The 18,809-nt window shown below is 32.0% G+C and overlaps 1 protein-coding gene across 4 annotated transcripts in view; it reads right to left on the bottom strand.

The window, feature by feature from the left end:
* Positions 1-18,809, bottom strand: part of mwh (multiple wing hairs) — a 111,668-nt gene that overhangs the window by 4,665 nt on the left and 88,194 nt on the right. For all 4 annotated transcript variants that reach the window (XM_089697692.1, XM_089697693.1, XM_089697694.1 and 1 more), the window contains 4 exons: positions 9,523-9,586; positions 4,963-5,120; positions 2,867-2,971; positions 47-196 (listed from right to left, as the gene is read on the bottom strand). In XM_089697692.1, coding sequence (XP_089553818.1) covers positions 47-196; positions 2,867-2,971; positions 4,963-5,120; positions 9,523-9,586 — 477 coding nt within the window. The remainder of the gene's footprint in view (positions 1-46; positions 197-2,866; positions 2,972-4,962; positions 5,121-9,522; positions 9,587-18,809) is intronic.

Genomic DNA, 18,809 nt, shown 5'->3' with positions numbered 1-18,809 from the left:
AGCATAAAATAACCACAAAAACACATCAAAAAATAAATAAACTCACAAGCAAGCTAATTCATCAAGCAATGGTCGTCTCCTTAACGCAGGTGGTCCCCGCGCGGCGTCCCCCGCCTGACTGAGCTGCACGTTGCGTAACAACTCTAGTAATAGTGTGACGCCATCTAGCGGCTCGCCTGCGAACTCTTGGACAAAGCTAGTGGAAAATATTATAAATTATAATAAAATATTGTCAATAATTTATTTTTCAATGCTTGGATAAAACTTATTCGTCGAATAATGTATAAAACTACCATTTTAAAAACGTATTCTAATTGCCCGTATTTGACAGTTTACGTGACATTTTAATATTATCGTGTAATACTTTATTGGACGGATAAGTTTTATCCAAGCATTGAAAAATCGGCCCTTACTCAGATTGACAGTATATTAACAGTTGTTTGATGTTTAAAACCATTAGATTAACACAAACATAGGAAGTAAGAAAGGTGTTAAAATTTCGCTATACGTGCATTTAACAATTTAGAACGATCAACCCCGATTTGTGTCTTTACATTTTGGTATGGCAATGATATCTTTAAGATATTATACGCCTTGGTCCTTTGGGTCGGAAATTAAAATATATTACAAAATAGTAGACTATGGGTGTGGACCATCATGCTATCAATCACATGGTCCCCATCATTTCCCTTAAAAATAATATCCTGACATACTCTTTGCCCTAGAAATACATAACAACAATCAGTGAATTTCATAAGTGTACAAGAATGGAGTTTTAAAACGATTTCTGATAAAATTATTAATTTGGACCAAACCATCAAATCTCCACATTGTTCTAATTGTAGACATTATCAGCACGCGGTAAAACCGCTCTTAAAACTTCGTATTTGAAATCAATTGATTTTAATTGTATCTAATTATAGTGTTATTCTGAGTCTATAAATAAAATAACTTCTCTCACCAGTTGAGTCTAAAATTAAATCTTAATTTAAGTAATCTCAGGTTCATCATTATTATAACATAAACAATTTTACGAGCACTTCAACAGACAGAAAGTTTATTCATTTATACATTTTTAATGCTCGTAAAATTGTGTTTTAATATCACTCTTAAATTGTTTTGTTTGTAATGACGGGGTGGAATTTTAAAGCTTTATTATAATATGAATTTCCTCGAATTGGCTGTAAGGTTTTTATGCCACAATTATAATGCTATATCATTGTTATATTATTTTAAAATTTATTTAAGTATCTTTTTTAACGGAAAACCGTAAAATTAAAAAAAAAATCACCTCACTTAATAATTTATGGACGCCCCCATATACATCCATACTACTTATTTCAGATTTGAATTCTTATAATAGACATCACCTAGACACATTACAGTGTCTAGCGAACTAGAATCTGTTCAGAAAACAAAAGATTTCTTTAAATGGAAAAACATTTAATTGTAAGTTTGAACAACAAATCCCAGCGCCGGAATAATTGTTAAGACGATCGACATTTACCGACCATAAAAAGCCAGACAAAATGACATATAATTTGTGAAGAATAACTTTTTATCCCCGCAAAAGTTATTATACAAATATTATGAACCATTCGGATTTCTTTCATATAATTGTACAGCGACTGAGCAATTTTCTCTACTTATCTTGTGGTCATATTTTTTTATTTACGATGCAATAGTTATTCTGGTCACGTTTGTTTTTAGTAGCATTTTATATTGTTTTAATGGCCGTTATTATAGTTTAAGAATGTGGAATGATACCGACTGCAGAGAAGAGATGCTACATTTTTTACTATATACGTATTTTGATTATATTTATTTATGTTTTAGCTCCGTCATATTGAAATTGGGTTAAAAAATGTAACAAAAAAGCCTATTTTTCTATTGATTTACAGTTACCTATATATTTTTTTATATACGTTGGTTATGCCCTTAGTAACTGTTAAATACTAGAGAAGACGCATGTCTCCTTGTGAGGTAGGAGGCAGACAAATTAAGAATTACATTAAATTTCTTATAGGATAGATCTCTCTGTGCTATGCCAGACTGTTTTTTACTATTTACCATCGAGCATCGAACCCAAGACCACTGGATTGTAACGTACACGCTATAGTACCATTATTTAATAATAATTGTAAGTGAAGAACAACTATTTAATTAAAAATAATGGCTTCAAACAAGCGCTGTTAAAATTTATGTATTTACTTACCAGTCATATAATTACGTAATACATTACAATTCAGTTAAGTTTATGCAGATTTTATGGGAAAAGACATAGCCTTAGAAAAATACAACAAACAGACAAAACATGTTTTTATGTAAATGTTTCATAACCATAAAACGGAACACCGTTACATTTTACGATCGAAGCCAGGATAAATAACATTGCTTACTGTTGGATTTAATGGTAAATTGTAGTTAAATGCTGTTGTTACATAAGAATAAACAGGCTATAGCTACCCTGATAAAAAATCACTACATAGTATAAAACAAAGTCGCTTCCCGCTGTCCGTTTATATGCAAGTTCTTTAAAACTACGCTACAGATTGTGATGCAAGCAATGCAAGCATTTTTAATAGATATTTAGTTTGATTCAAGAGGAAGGTAAATTCAATAATTTGCAACAGTGCGAAGGTAGGGCGGGTCGCTAATAATGGCTTTCCGAACCGGTGGTAAATGGTAAAACTATGTTATGACGATTCAAAGTTGCTTCTAAGGAAGTCGAATTGAGTAAATAAATGTTTTAAATGGTATCAATACATACCTATATTAAACTAAAATAGAAATTTGCACGGCGCAATAACGCGAAGTAAACGCGAGCGAAGTGAACGCGAGCGAAGCGAAGGCGAGATAGTCTTACCTTGGGAAGGAAAGTCGAAGATCAGCTCGTAACTTGGTGAGGAGTTCGCTGGGAGATCCGAATTGACGGAGGCTCATCTCCTCTCCCACTCCTAGGCATGGATTCCTAAGGAAATAATTAAAATACAATAATTTATTAAATATGTAAATCGCTGTGATAAACTTGTAGGATACGGTAAAGTTTCACGACTGGATAGGCTACTTACAAAACTTTTTGACGTATATTTTCATACATTATTTTGTCCCTTGAGATATACAGGGTGTCCCAAAACTCAACGTCAAGCCAAAACAGGGCGATAGGATTGATTGTAACCATCATGAGAAAAATCTGAAAAAAAATCTATTCCATGCAGTTTGAAAAATATGGGCATTTAAGAAAAACCTAAAAATTTGGTCAACCTGTAACTATTTTTCGGTTATTTTGGTTAATTTTTATTATTTTTGTTCATTTAAACTTTGGAACCGTAACCCTAAATAACATTTCTAGAACCACAGTCAAAAATAATGACACAATTGCCCCAAGTTTCCTTGAATTGAAGACTATTTGTTAAACTATGAATTTAAAATTTTCAAAATTTGTCGACTTTGACGGCCCCTCCTTTAAAAAAAATGTACTAGAGTATCTTGGCAAGTGCCATTAAAAGTTGGCGCATTTAATCAGGATTGTAAAATAGTACAATACTTGTTAGTTTCATACTAAAAAAAATGAATGAAAAAATAAAAACCTCAAGTAACCCGATTTTTGCTAACCCATTTTATTTAGTTAAAATGTTTTTCATTCGCACAAACTCTTTGTAGGTTCTTAGTTTTACGGCAAAATGATGAGAGAGATGGATAGTGGACATGTTTGCCATGAGTGAGCGAGACAGATAGTGACGCCGTTTCGTTCCGATCGTGTTTAGTGCAAGTAAGAGATTTCCTTGACCAGGAATATCCGGGAAGGTGGATTGGACGTTCAGGCACTATCTCGTGGCCAGCCCGTTCCCCAGATTTAAATCCCCTGGATTTTTTTATTGGGGCGTTCTCCAAGAAAAAGTTTATTCAAAGCCCATTGAGCGAGTAGCCGAGCTGCGTGAACGAATTTCTCAAGCTGCTGAGGACACCAACTCTCGAGGATATGCCCGGCTAATAAGTAAATCTTTTTTAAGAAGATGTAGGGCGTGTATTGAGGCTGATGGTAAACAATTTGAACATTTATTGTAATAAAAAATGTTATTTCCCTATCTGACTTTTATTTCAATAAACCTAAAGTAAACTAGGTCAAGATTTTTAATTATTTTTTTAATTTTACTTACTTTTGTTGACTTTGGTAAAAGTGGCGTCACTATCTGTCTCGCTCACTCATGGCAAACATGTCCACTATCCATCTCTCTTATCATTTTGCCGTAAAACTAAGAACCTACCAAGAGTTTGTGCGAATAAAAAACATTTTAACTGAATAAAATGGGTTAGCAAAAATCGGGTTACTTGAGGTTTTTATTTTTTCATTCATTTTTTTTAGTATGAAACTAACAAGTATTGTACTTTTTTACAATCCTGATTAAATGCGCCAACTTTTAATGGCACTTGCCAAGATACTCTAGTACATTTTTTTTAAAGGAGGGGCCGTCAAAGTCGACAAATTTTGAAAATTTTAAATTCATAGTTTAACAAATAGTCTTCAATTCAAGGAAACTTGGGGCAATTGTGTCATTATTTTTGACTGTGGTTCTAGAAATGTTATTTAGGGTTACGGTTCCAAAGTTTAAATGAACAAAAATAATAAAAATTAACCAAAATAACCGAAAAATAGTTACAGGTTGACCAAATTTTTAGGTTTTTCTTAAATGCCCATATTTTTCAAACTGCATGGAATAGATTTTTTTTCAGATTTTTCTCATGATGGTTACAATCAATCCTATCGCCCTGTTTTGGCTTGACGTTGAGTTTTGGGACACCCTGTATAAGCTAAACAAAACAGATTCAGAATTTGTGAAATATGGATACGATTTGGCTATAATATGTGATTTTTTTTTAATTTTAGATACTACATATTTAACTCGGCCAAAGAAATTTTTTTACAAATTTTTCATATTAACTCTAGGATTGTTTTTTTACCTGAAATCCTTACTCCCCTGGCTGGGCAGGGTCCTCGCCTTGTTGGGGTCCTGCCCCGGGTCCACTTCGTATAAATTGCCCCCACTCAACTTTTTGCCCCATTTCTTGAGGGAAGTCGCGTAATCCTCTGGATTGTAAATCGGTGGTCGTTGCTTGTCCTGGAATATTTTAAGATAAATTTATCGTTCTGAAGTATTTTATTTTTGTAATGATTTTTTTAAGAATTTTCAAATATTTTATTTTAGGGACAGAACGAAATTCTATTTGGAAATAATTTGTAATTTGAACTTTCCGTTATTCATTAAAAATATTGGCGTATTTATTATTGTTTTTTTAAAGATGTTATCGACCCTATTAATTAATTGTATGTTATAATAATGGAGAATGTTCACTAATTTTGTTTATTAGCACTCCATATTCTCTGTCAAAAATAAATAATACTAGTGAAAAAATTACTTCGATACGTCAATTAGTTTCCGATTTAGAAGTAAAAGAAGTTGTAAACGCCCGGTGATGGTGTGACGTCACACTACAACACGCTCAATCTGGCTCACTCAGTCCGCTAGCGATCGCGCGCCCGTGCCGTCGAAATTATAATTAAATACTTTTAAAAATGTCCAATCCAAATACCAGAAAATCATGTGTTGTTCCTAAATGTAAAAATACAACTACCAATTCGCCGGATAAGTTGTTTTTTATAGTTGCAAAGGACGTAAGCTACATACATATTAGGTATAATATTTTGAGAACATTGCAGCTGTTTTGCGTTATCCTTTGTTTTCTATACAAGTTTTAATATACAGTTTATATTTACTTGTATATATTGTTTTGTTTTTATTTACTTGTATACTAGACTGTGCTTCTGCTCTGCTCGTATGGGCTAAGTAGGTATAGGTAGATGGCTAGTAAGATTTTTTCTTGTTTTAAGATGAGAATGATATGGAGAACTATACTAAAATATAAGTTGGTCGGGTGAAGAATTAAACAAAAACAGGGTATATATAATATTTATATATATTACTTATTATTATCGCAGATAAAACCAAAACTAAAAGTAATTACACAAAATGCTCTGAAAAATATCTTGCAAATGTTTTAATATAATTGTTTATGAAAAAAAAAATCATAATAAGTATTACCATGTCAAGTAGAAAACGTAAAAGTGTGAAAATTAGAGCTAACTTGGTGATTTTTTTTTATCGAGTAAATTTTAAAATTTTATGTTTTTGATTAAACAGAATCGTTGAACATATCATCTAGTTTGATATATATTTTATTTTTTAGATTTGGTCTTGAATATTACACGTATCATCCAATAGAAGATTGGTAATTTTGCTTTATACACACCGCGCGGGGACGCGGCCGCGCGGTGCGTTGTGACGTGACGTCACAAGCGGTCACGTGACTATTAGCGGGACTCGATATTTTTCGAAACTTTGAATGCGTATAAAATCAAAACTACTTGGTATTTTTGACTACGACAAAAACTAGTGTATTTGTATACATACAGGCATTACTGAGACACAATTTCAAGGGATTTGGCATACCTAGTAACATTCTTCATTCTCAATTCTCTTGTCACCTATCACACCTACTCAATATTTGGAATCTGATAACACTTCTTTCTTTCTTCTATTTTAATCATTGTTTTGATAAATAATTATTGAGACTTTTATAGTAGCTGACTAATACTTAAATTGACTTATGACGCGACTCAAATATATATCTTTCAAAAATATAATATCGTTTTATTACTGAAGATGAACCAACTATCTTTTGCAAACAACAAACCCTTAGAAATTTACTTAAAATCGAAACACATTACGTGAACCATTAACCTGATGTACCAATAACGAACTTTCCCTTGACAATGCAGTTCCATCTGCGGTGGAGTTTCACCTATATTGTCAATTTCTATTGTTACAGCTCTCACATAAATACTTCGATACAATCTCGCTTAGGTTGTTAACGAACTATTTAAGTACTTGGTTTAGCAGTTTTGGTGTTAGGGTTATTCGTTTATCGAAAAATTAGTATACAGGCTGACCTATTTTGGGGGACAAATGACAAGATTGTACCTAACCTATAAAATGTTCAATATTTTTTTATATATACAGGATTTTTCCATAAGCTAGGGTTTTGACAGTAGGTATAATATGGTGACCATCTCGTCTTACATCTTAGTGACATGTTCGTTTTTTACAAATGAGGCAATATCTTGCCTTGATGGCCGGATGGCCACAGGTGACCTAATTGTCTTCTTGTTTATGGAAAAAATGTTTTGATAGAAAGTTAATTATTATATTGATTGTCTTTAACATATGAACCCAAGTTATAATGTTTGTAAGCTCTGAAGCTAAATTATAGGCAGTACAGGAGATGAGGAAATAGCCAAAGAAACATAAATGAATTTTGAGTTTCCTGAAGGCAGCTGTAATAAGCATTAAGTATTTATCTGCAAGTAATATAGGTACTAGGAGTAACAAACCCAAAAAAATACAGTCAAATCGAGAACTTCCCCTCTTTTTTCTGTCGGTTGAAAACTAATTAATACCTAGAAAATATATAGATACCAAAAATAAATGAATTCATAATTATCATATGCGGAAAGAGACGGGTTGAGTCATGGTTTTTAATAATTCACAAAAAAGATCGAGACCAAACCGACCCTGAAACTGTAGCGCTAAATTTAATTTGAAACCCATTATTTTTAATAGCTGTATATTGTTTTCGTGCGAATGAAAACGAGAACAAGATGAAAGTTTGGTAATTGTAATAGCGGCAGTACACATTGGGCCAAGGCGTTGGGCCAACGTGTTGGGAAAAAATGAAGGATATATCAAGATTCCTGTTCACACATTGGCGTACTGATCATTCTGCATTGGCGCTTCAAGGATGGACGTAGTCCGTAGAAGTTCAGCCGCGGCAATTTATTTATACAGTGCGTTTAATTATTACGTACATGTGCATCAATAACAATGAATGTACTCTGCCGTCTGCGATGATACCATTTTCCAATCTCTATTGTCCTTTTTTATTTCTGTATAAATAAAACATTATTATGTTTAGATTTTTTCAAATGTTTAAAATGTGTACATTTTACACTTAATTTAATTTTAAGTAATTACCTATAAAATGAAACTTTAAACATTATATATAATATTATTATATTAAATGATAATATTATTTATGTAATAAAGCACAATTTGATCAAAACCATGCTCATTGTATATTGTTATTTAATTTTTAAGAACAAGTAACTTTTTAATACTATTTTACTCATTTTATAAATATATTCATTTTTTATCGCATTGTATAAAAGTGAGATAAGAAAAACATCTAGAATAATATAATAAATAGAAAATAAAACATCTAATTTATTGAGATTGGTTTATTATTGGTAGCAACAAACTGAACAAGACACCAACGTGTGAACGCTGTTTGCGGAGCGCGCCAAGATCCTTTGATGTGTGCACAAAAAACCGACAACATTCGGTTGGCCTGCCAATATTGGCGCCAACTAGGCTAATGAAGCCAACATACCGCCAAGTAGCTCTCTACACGTTGGCCCAACCCATTGGCCCAACACGTTGGGCCCATGTGTACTGCCACCATAAGAGTCTGTTCACACGAGCGTGCAGCGGATTGAAAATGCCCTATAATTAATATCATATTAACTGTTATATCATTTTGATAGTGGTTTCGTAACAGATTTGGTATGATAACTGATCCTAAATTTTTAAAGATAATCAAATTTTAATAGTATTCATCAATAAATTATAAAACGTTTCTTGTTGATTTTCTTGTCGGCTTTTCTTTGAATAAACTGCATTCCGAACTGGTGGTAAATCATTTCTATTTTATGGCAATTCAAAAAGTGTAAAAAAAATCTAGTACCTATTATCCTTAACACTTAAATTATCCAGTTTGAAGTTTCATAATTATAGTTTTGATTATATCTTCACTACATAGTATAAAACAAAGTCGCTTTCTCTATCCCTATGTCCCTATGTATGCTTAAATGCGGTTTTTTTTAATAGATAGAGTGATTCAAGAGGAAGGTTTTAGTATATGTAATTTATTGTGTTTTAGACAAAGCGGGCGAAGCCGCGGGCGGAAAGCTAGTTATCTATATAATACTACGTTAAATGAAGTAAAAGGATCTTATGCTATAAGTACTAACTCTAATAATATGTATGTAGGTATGTATATCATATTTCATTGGCACGCTCTGTTTCGTAAACGGCTTAATGTAATTGCTTGAAAGGTATCGTTAGATTATAATAATTATATCACAGACTAATAATAATATACTACGTGATTATATTATATTGTCTCAATTTTGAGATTGACACTGGGTATGCCCAAATTACAAGACAACAAATTATATACCTTCATTATTTTCTGCAGTTTGCAAACCTTTCGAGAGTGGTATCACAATAAAGTACTCTATTTTAAATGAAGATTAGGTAAGATTTTATTATTATTTTTCTAGTAACGGTTTTTTATTTAATTATTTGATCTAATCTTAAAGAGGTTTATTAATAATTATTCAATTACCTTGGATACCAACTCTTCGCTCCAGCCCGCGCAGTTTGCCATACCGTCCAGTAACGTCAGCTCACTGTAACAAATAGAAGGAAAATTTATATCGAGTTATTACTTTTTCACAGGAATTATTATTTCATCATACTCTGTCTATAGTTTTAGGATATATTTTTTTCAAATACAATTAGAAATGGAGTATGTAATATAATATTAGAATACTAAAAAAATACTCAATGAGAATCTTCAAATTCGCTTCATTCTACGGCCTTAAAATTGAAAAATATCGTTAAATTTGTAACATAAAACATCTATAAACTATTGGAATCTATAATTCAAAGCTCGTTTACGTCTTAATAATATAAAATACTATAAAATAATCCATACTAATATTATAAATGCGAAAGTAACTCTGTCTGTCTGTCTGTTACTCAATCACGCCTAAACTACTGAACCAATTTGCATGAAATTTGGTATGGAGATATTTTGATACCCGAGAAAGGACATAGGCTACCTTTCATTGCGAAATATGTACCACGGGCGAAGCCGGGGCGGACCTCTAGTAGAATATAAACACTAAATAAAACGCAAGTATTACAGGTGATATTAAACTTCAATGATCAATCAACATTATAGCCGTGTCATAAAGGATCACAATGGACATACCGACACGCATGCGCATGTGCATTTTATTGTTTATAATAATACAGTAAGAACATTATTTATTCGTGTAGGTTATGTATGGAAATATAGGTATAGGACTGTAGGGGTATGTGACAATAATATAGGGAATGAAAGAAGGAATGTATAAAATGTAGATGTAGGTAGGACAGATTGTTTACTTTTGAAAAGGAAAAAGTAGGTGAATATCACAACTTTCTGCGAAAAATATTTATTATACACCTAGATTTTTTCTGATCTTACAATCTACTTGATTATTTTAAAGTAGGAATTAATATTTTTTTTTCTATATTTTTCGATCATTTAATTTTTAAGAAGCTGTGCGCAGCAGTGCTTCGTTCCTTTTGGTCTTAGCGTAATTATATATAAAGCCTATAGCCTTCCTCGATAAATAGGCTATCTAACACCGATTTTTCAATTTTTTTTTTAATTTTTCAAATCGGATCAGTAGTTCCCAAGATTAGCGCATACAAACAAACAAACAAACTCTTCAGCTTTATAATATGTATAGATTTGGTGACAAAAATGCGTAGGCGAGTGCCCGATCCTATTTGACTAAACAACGCGAAAGAATATTTACAACTTGGCATGTATTATTTAACTCCTAACATAATGTTATGCAAATTAAAATGTAGTCAGTAATATATTATAATATTTACAGTTATGTAACGTGACGTGACATACAGACATGCAAAATATTAATGGCCATATTGTCTTCAGAACACGACATAAGTTTAACTCATGACTTGCTTAATAATCAAAATTAGGTGTGTGATGTTCCGTTATTTAGTATTCGAAGTAATCTTAATACTATTATAAAGGCGAAAGTTTGTATGGATGTATGGATGTATGGATGTTTGTTACTCTTTCACGTAAAAACTACTGAACCGATTACAATGAAATTTAGCACACATATAGAGGGTAACTTGGATTAACACATAGGATAGGTTTTATCCCGGAAATCCCACGGGAACGGGAACTATGCGGGTTTTCCTTTGAAAACGCGGGCGAAGCCGCGGGCGGAAATCTAGTTCGAAATAAATAAACAAATTGAGTTATTTTACAAAATCCATTCTAATATTATAAATGCGAAAGTAACTCTGTCTGTCTGTCTGTTACTCAATCACGCCTAAACTACTGAACCAATTTGCATGAAATTTGGTATGTAGATATTTTGATACCTGAGAAAGGACATAGACTACCTTTTATTGCGAAATATGTACCACGGGCGAAGCCGGGGCGGACCACTAGTTATCTTATAAAACAAACAAAATTATTCATTATGTTTCAAACAATATTATTTCCTTTATTTACCTACAAATTGTTACTCACGATTCATGAAGAAATCTAAAATAAAAATACAGGTATAGGTACCTACATAATATATATGTAAGTATTTACATTTTCAATGCGATAATCTCGTTTCAAAAAACTTTCTTTAGAAATTCTGAAATGTTCAAATTTCATTACTTACTTACCGTATTCTTCATGATGATATTTATTTATTTAATGCATTTCACTTTTTAACATCCTTTTTGCATCGATTATATTTATATTTTATACATAAGAAAGTCATCAAAATACAGATGAATCCACAAATCAATTTTAATTTTACTATCGCGTTTTTAAATATTCTATAAATATTTTTATTACAGTTTACGTATTTTATTTCACTATACATTGCACTCAACAGTCAGCACTGTATATAATTATTATGTACCAATTTTTTATTGAAAAAAAAAACATTTTTGATTGCCGCCAAAACACCACAGACTAAATATAACAGAGTAAAATGTAGACGTCAAAACAAAACCATGCACCACGATTCGAACACGCGTACAGAATATAATAAATTTTGCACAGACTATCTATAATTTCAATATTCCACTCCAATATTCTCTGTCGTTTATAGGGCACGTTTCAGAGTCGTGATTCCATGCTTTCTTTGTAACATTATTATATTTTATTTTAAAAACACGACGTTTCCTTCGTAACGCGCTTGTCGCAATAATATAACCGTTATTTCGTTTTACGATTGGAATTACTTTTCGATTTAACAGCGATGTTCAATTATTTTGTTTTACAGCCGTTGTTAATACCTACGTTTAATGAATAAATTACAGCATGTTATATCGTTTTAGTAATATAAAAGCGTTATGTTGTGTTTATATTACACACAATATTATAATACAATTATTTATACGAAAAGCACAACATAACATTTGGAAAATACAAATAATTCTCGGGTGTTGGTAGGTAACCTAACTTCCTCGAAAGGCCTTGTTCAATTTTTACGAATTTTTGTATGTATAATCGTAGGTCTGACTATATAGGCCGTAAACAATTTTTAATACTCTTTAATTTATATAGCAAATGAAAGATTACTGGGTCAGCTACTAATTAACATATGTCTTGTTTAGGCAAATGGAAACATACCAGAATACTAAAAATGTGACAGTTATAGGATAGAAATTACTAAAAATGCGACAAAAATATCACAAACAAACTTTCACATACGTTAATCGTAACAGATTCTAAACATCTATGAATACGATCCAATAACCGGAAAACATCCTACATCCATTTAGTTAACCTTCTTACTCGGATTTACTTCCTCGTGATTTATTGGCGTGAAATAGATTGCTTATGTAAAACGTTATTTAATTGGTAAAATTTATCGGTTTTTTCACTGTTAGTAGGCTATTTGATTTTCATACATGTTATGTGTTAATTGTTCACTTTAAAGAGATTTTTTGCGTAGTAATGGCATCGGAATTCAGTGCTAATCTTATAAGTTGTTTCATGCCTTTTTTTGTACGAAAAAAGCCTGGGTTATTAACTACGTATGTAGTTACTATAATTGATAATTTTCGGTATTGTATATACATATGTAGATACAAAATTTAGGTCGACTTAGACCGATATATAAATTAAACAATTTGTGCGACTAACAAGGAAAAAATATGCGGCGAAAGAACATTGTAACAACAATTTAATGAATATTCATTATTCATACTATATTTAATTGTAATTTTATTGTGATCTATGCGAGTCTGTAAATTTATAAGCGGACATTAATTTAATATTCACAGACAGTATGATTTTGAGAACTATTAAGATATAAATTAGTTAAAAATAAGATAAAATAAATTTGCATGCTTGTCAAGTTGGCGAAAACTTAATAAATATTTAAATTTAAACGTGTTTGTGTTCATGCTATAAAGTATAAAATAAATCAATTAGTCTGAAATTGATTATCATTTAATTTAACTTCATTACATCTCTATTTCTATAAATTCTCATGAAATTTTATTTGTGTGCGTAGATCTGAGAATCAGCCAACGTCTTTTTTTCATACCTACCCCTAAGTCATAAGAGTAGGCAGAACAACGTTTGCCGTGACAGCTAGTATATTATATGTATGTAGTTTACATTCAATCATTGTACATTCAATCATTTAATCTTTAATTGAAGCATATCCAAGCTATCCAATAAGTATTGATATAGAAGCTATTTCTAACAGATGGTGGCGATTTACAAATCCAGCACGGTGTTACAAAACAACCGAGATTTCACACCAATCATAGATCCGTTATAAAACAGCAATGACTACAACAATTTTACTCGACTTGAACGCACTGTTTAAACATAGTTTTACGTGCTGCTTTGCTCGAGTTCTATGGGAGATTAACAGAGGTTTAATTAAGGCGTTACCCGGCAATTTCGACTATGTTCAACCTCTATAAAGTCTGGTACAACATAAAGCACAATACCGAAAAAAATATATAAAATAGGATGGTCTTTGATCTTTAATTGCTCGCGAGGACTTTTTTCCAAAGTAAATAGATTTCTAGAAAAAAAATGTGCCGTGGTCATCGATTTTTCCGCAAATACTCTATAAACTTCGTAACCTGCTGACTTAGAGCTCTGAAAATTTTATGTTTAATAAATTATCAGTTACACAACAGTCCCTGACGAGGATTTTTTGTTTCACTGATTGGTATCTTTTTAAATACAAAATGCGAGGAAAAAAGAAGGTGCAGCGGGAGAGGTTTGAGATCTGTCAAGTATGGTCAAGGTTATTAGCGCATGTATAAGCCTTAATGGTTAAAAATATGGTAGTTTGCAATATCATGTAGTCCAAAATTAAGTTAGATCTAATCTTAAATAATTTTCGTGTACAATTGCTCCTCAAGACAAGTATATCATAATACAACATCTTTTGGGGTTCTATACATTAAAATGAAATCACTTTTTTTCCATCTGGTTCTCTTTATCTATCTAATTAATACGTGAAGCGCGCTTGGATGCGTGATAAATCAAACCCATTACCCAAAGCTGTGACCCAAGCCAACTTAAAGTAAAATTGTCGGTTGGTTTTAATATTATAACATACTAAACAAATCTCACACTTTAAACTTTTTATAATCTTTTTGTACGCACTCCATTATGTAAGCCCTTATTCCACATTTAGTCAGATACACACTCTTCAGCTAGGAATGGAAAGCCGTTAATTCCTCCATTTCCCAAGAATTCGCATGTCTGTCCGTCACAAGGATAAAAACCAGTGTAATATGGGTGTAACAGTACTGACGAGAGAAATGGTCGAGCCGTTACGTGTTTTTGTGATGTTAACGTCTCTATTTATTTATCATCATCGTCAATCTTGGGATATGTATAAAAAATTGTTCCTTATAGTGGTAAGATACACCATAAGGTACAGTTTATATACGTGTTTATTTATTTTATTTATTTATTAAAAAAGATTCAACAACTGTTGTTACATACTTATCTTTCGCTAACAGTTACAATAGAATTTATACATTACTAGCGGCCCGCCCCGGCTTCGCCCGTGGTACATATGAAAAATAGATGTTGGCCGATTCTCAGACTTACCCGATATGCACAGAAAATTTCATGAGAATCGGTCCACCCGTTTCGGAGGAGTATGCAGACTAACATTGTGACACGAGAATTTTATATATATAAGACGAGAATTTTATATATAAGATTATGCGAAACAATTTTTCGAAATTAAACCTACAGATGAACACAATATTCACAGAAACTAATAATAAATTAGGCGATATCTATACAATATACATAACTATCTATAGTCTATACAATGAATAAAAAAATGTGTGTGCTCTTATCGTTAAAGAGTTCAGATTCAATAGAACAGGCGATATTAAAAAATAGTTATTACATTAAATATTTCATCTACGCGATAAATATTATTTTTCGAACTGTAGTTGTATCTAATCCGATAATACGTATTAGTCCATAATATTATAATCGCTTATGTTGCTTTCTTATGAAACGCTAAGTTGGTTGCATTTTTATAATATAGAGTTAAGTCGAATGAAACCTTAAGGGTGCTATAACAGATTTTTAACAAAAACCGCTATTTTACGGTACAATTTTAACTCAAAGCACTTACACGTGAGAACAAAGTAATATCTTAATTTAAAGATAATATATTCAGTTCTACGATCATCTTATAAAAATTGTACGACGTCATACAAAATTGTCGCTGAAATACGATTTTCCCAGCACAATGATGGCATAAAATGCAAAAAAATGGGGTCTAAACCGGTACACTTTTAAGAAAATTAAAAGCCTAATCTATCTTCTTACCTATAAATTATTGAGGGATATATAGTCCTTTATAGATTGTGATAATTTTTTTGTATCTAAATCAAAATTTTATTTCAATTATAAGCTAAATTAAAAATACTTGTCGATTTCTTCATACATTTTGCTCTCGCGGGTCGTCAGACCGCGCTCAGAAGCGCTCTTGGAAGGACGGGTGTATCGCTCCTCGTCCCAAAAATAAAAACGAATTAGAAAAAGATTATTGTGCGTATACTGTCGTTTTCGTGATTTGAAATATTTGATACTTTATAAGAGTAAACTGTATAAGTTTCATATTCCAGTTATTTGTAATTTAAAATTATGTTTTAAAAATTATGTTGACTGAGATCCTCTTTTTTATGGGTTGTTGAACGGATTGGTGGGGTAAAGCAATTTGACAAAACTTAAATCCAAAATGGCGCCGACGAAAATTTGCCATCTTTTCGTCATGGGTGTCATTTTCATGGTTTTTGGGGTAGCTATTAACCAATATGAGGTCAAAAATAAAATCCAAGATGGCGCCGACGAAAATTTTACATCTTTTCGTCATGGGTGTCATTTTCATGGTTTTTGGGGTAGATATTAACCAATATGAGGTCAAAAATAAAATCCAAGATGGCGCCGACGAAAATTTTACATCTTTCCGTGATGGGTGTCATTTTCATGGTTTTTGGGGTGGATATTATGCAATATGAGGTCAGAACTAAAATCCAAGATGGCGCCGGTGAAAATTTGACATCTTTTCGTCATGGGTGTCATTTTCATGGTTTTTGGGGTAGCTATTAACTAATATGAGGTCAAAACTAAAATCCAAGATGGCGCCGACGAAAATTTTACATCTTTTCGTCATGGGTGTCATTTTCATGGTTTTTGGGGTAGCTATTAACCAATATGAGGTCAAAAATAAAATCCAAGATGGCGCCGACGAAAATTTTACATCTTTTCATCATGGGTGTCATTTTCATGGTTTTTGGGGTAGCTATTAACTAATATGAGGTCAAAACTAAAATCCAAGATGGCGCCGACGAAAATTTTACATCTTTTCGTCATGGGTGTCATTTTCATGGTTTTTGGGGTAGCTATTAACCAATATGAGGTCAAAAATAAAATCCAAGATGGCGCCGACGAAAATTTTACATCTTTTCATCATGGGTGTCATTTTCATGGTTTTTGGGGTAGTAAAGATGTCAAATTTTCGTCGGCGCCATCTTGGATTTTGGTTTTAACCTCATATTCGTTAATAGCTACCCCAAAAACCATGAAAATGACACCCATCACGAAAAAAGTCAAATTTTCGTCGGCGCCATCTTGGATTTTGGTTTTAACCTCATATTCGTTAATAGCTACCCCAAAAACCATGAAAATGACGCCCATCACGAAAAAAGTCAAATTTTCGTCGGCGCCATCTTGGATTTTAGTTTTGACCTCATATTTGTTAAGAGCTACTCCAAAACCTTGAAAATGACACCCATGACGAAAAGATGTAAAATTTTCGTCGGCGCCATCTTGGATTTTAGTTTTGACCTCATATTGGTTAATAGCTACCCCAAAAACTACCCACACTTGCAAATGTGTTTGCTACGTAGGAAAAGTTCAGATTTAAGAGTATCCTAGGCAATGTGTTATGTGACGAATACCTATAATTTATTTCATTCCGACTATTTTTCGGAATAACATACATTTACTAAGAATTGTATACAATGCCGGATTTAATACAGTGCCGGTAACATCATAATATGTATGATAATAATTCTACATTTCTTAAAAAGCTTTGATATTGTATACAATTCATAGATTATTATTCAATGAAATAATGATGTAAAATAGTCACACTTTTTTAAGTTGTTTGAATATACTAACATACTTATTAGGATCGTACCTACTAATAAAAGTAACAAAATGAATTATTAAAGTTCCTAGTAATCTTCTGGAATCAATTTCAATAAAAATACATAATATCAAAAATTAAAAATAATATCAAGTATGAAGATGGTCTATAAAATGGAATGCGCTATGTTTACGTGAGCGTGATATTGCCGCGAACAAAGTTACGTCGTTAGATACCTAAATTTGAGTAACGCAGATTTGTGACAGCGTCCTTAAAGAAACCCTCTCAAAGACTTTGTAAGCTTCGTTTTCGTATTGAGGAAAACAATAAAATAATTAAAGTATTATTGTAAAAATACCTAATTAGTTAATATTATTTTTGAGTCTATATTTTGACAAGTATTATTGTCCAATTGTTAAAAATGGGTAAATAATACTAAATATCCTTGACCATTGTAGTAAAGAATAATTTTAATTGTCTTACGCACTGTCACTTTTGCTCAACCCAGAATTACACTTTCTCAATTCACAATCGATAGTGACATTAGAAAATAGTATTTTACGCCATTGATTCGAATAATTGTAACCGCGAAATCCGTTTGTGGCCTTATTTAATGACAGGCGTAACAATCTTCATTATAATAATTATAATATTTATTTTAGAAGCGCGTTTTCGGGAATGGTCATCATAGGTTACCTTAGGTATACTTATACTTTAGGTAAACTGAGTTTGAAATTTTGAGGATTTACTGATTCATGAAAGAATGTTTTTTTTTATATATTTATTTGTGACAGAAAATGTATGAGATAAAGCGGAGATATGAAACAACGGTTTATTAGAATCCATACTAATATTATAAATGCGAAAGTAACTCTGTCTGTCTGTCTGTTACTCAATCACGCCTAAACTACTGAACCAATTTGCATAAAATTTGGTATGGAGATATTTTGATACCCGAGAAAGGACATAGGCTACCTTTTATTGCGAAATATGTACCACGGGCGAAGCCAGGGCGGACCTCTAGTAAAGTTATAATTCGAAATAGTTTTGCAGAATTTTCGTAGCGTGGCAACCTTATCTAAATATATATATGTTACTCCATGCAATAATATTTTATACGTACAGACTGTATTATATTATGGATTATATTTATAACCAC

This window comes from Colias philodice, chromosome 8, assembly GCF_061535455.1.
Source record: "Colias philodice isolate Cphi_HAF_F1 chromosome 8, ilColPhil1 Martin Lab GWU primary, whole genome shotgun sequence".
NCBI lineage: Eukaryota > Metazoa > Arthropoda > Insecta > Lepidoptera > Pieridae > Colias > Colias philodice.
The sequence above is the reverse complement of the archived record's forward strand: the minus strand, read 5'-3'. Positions and strand labels throughout refer to the sequence as shown.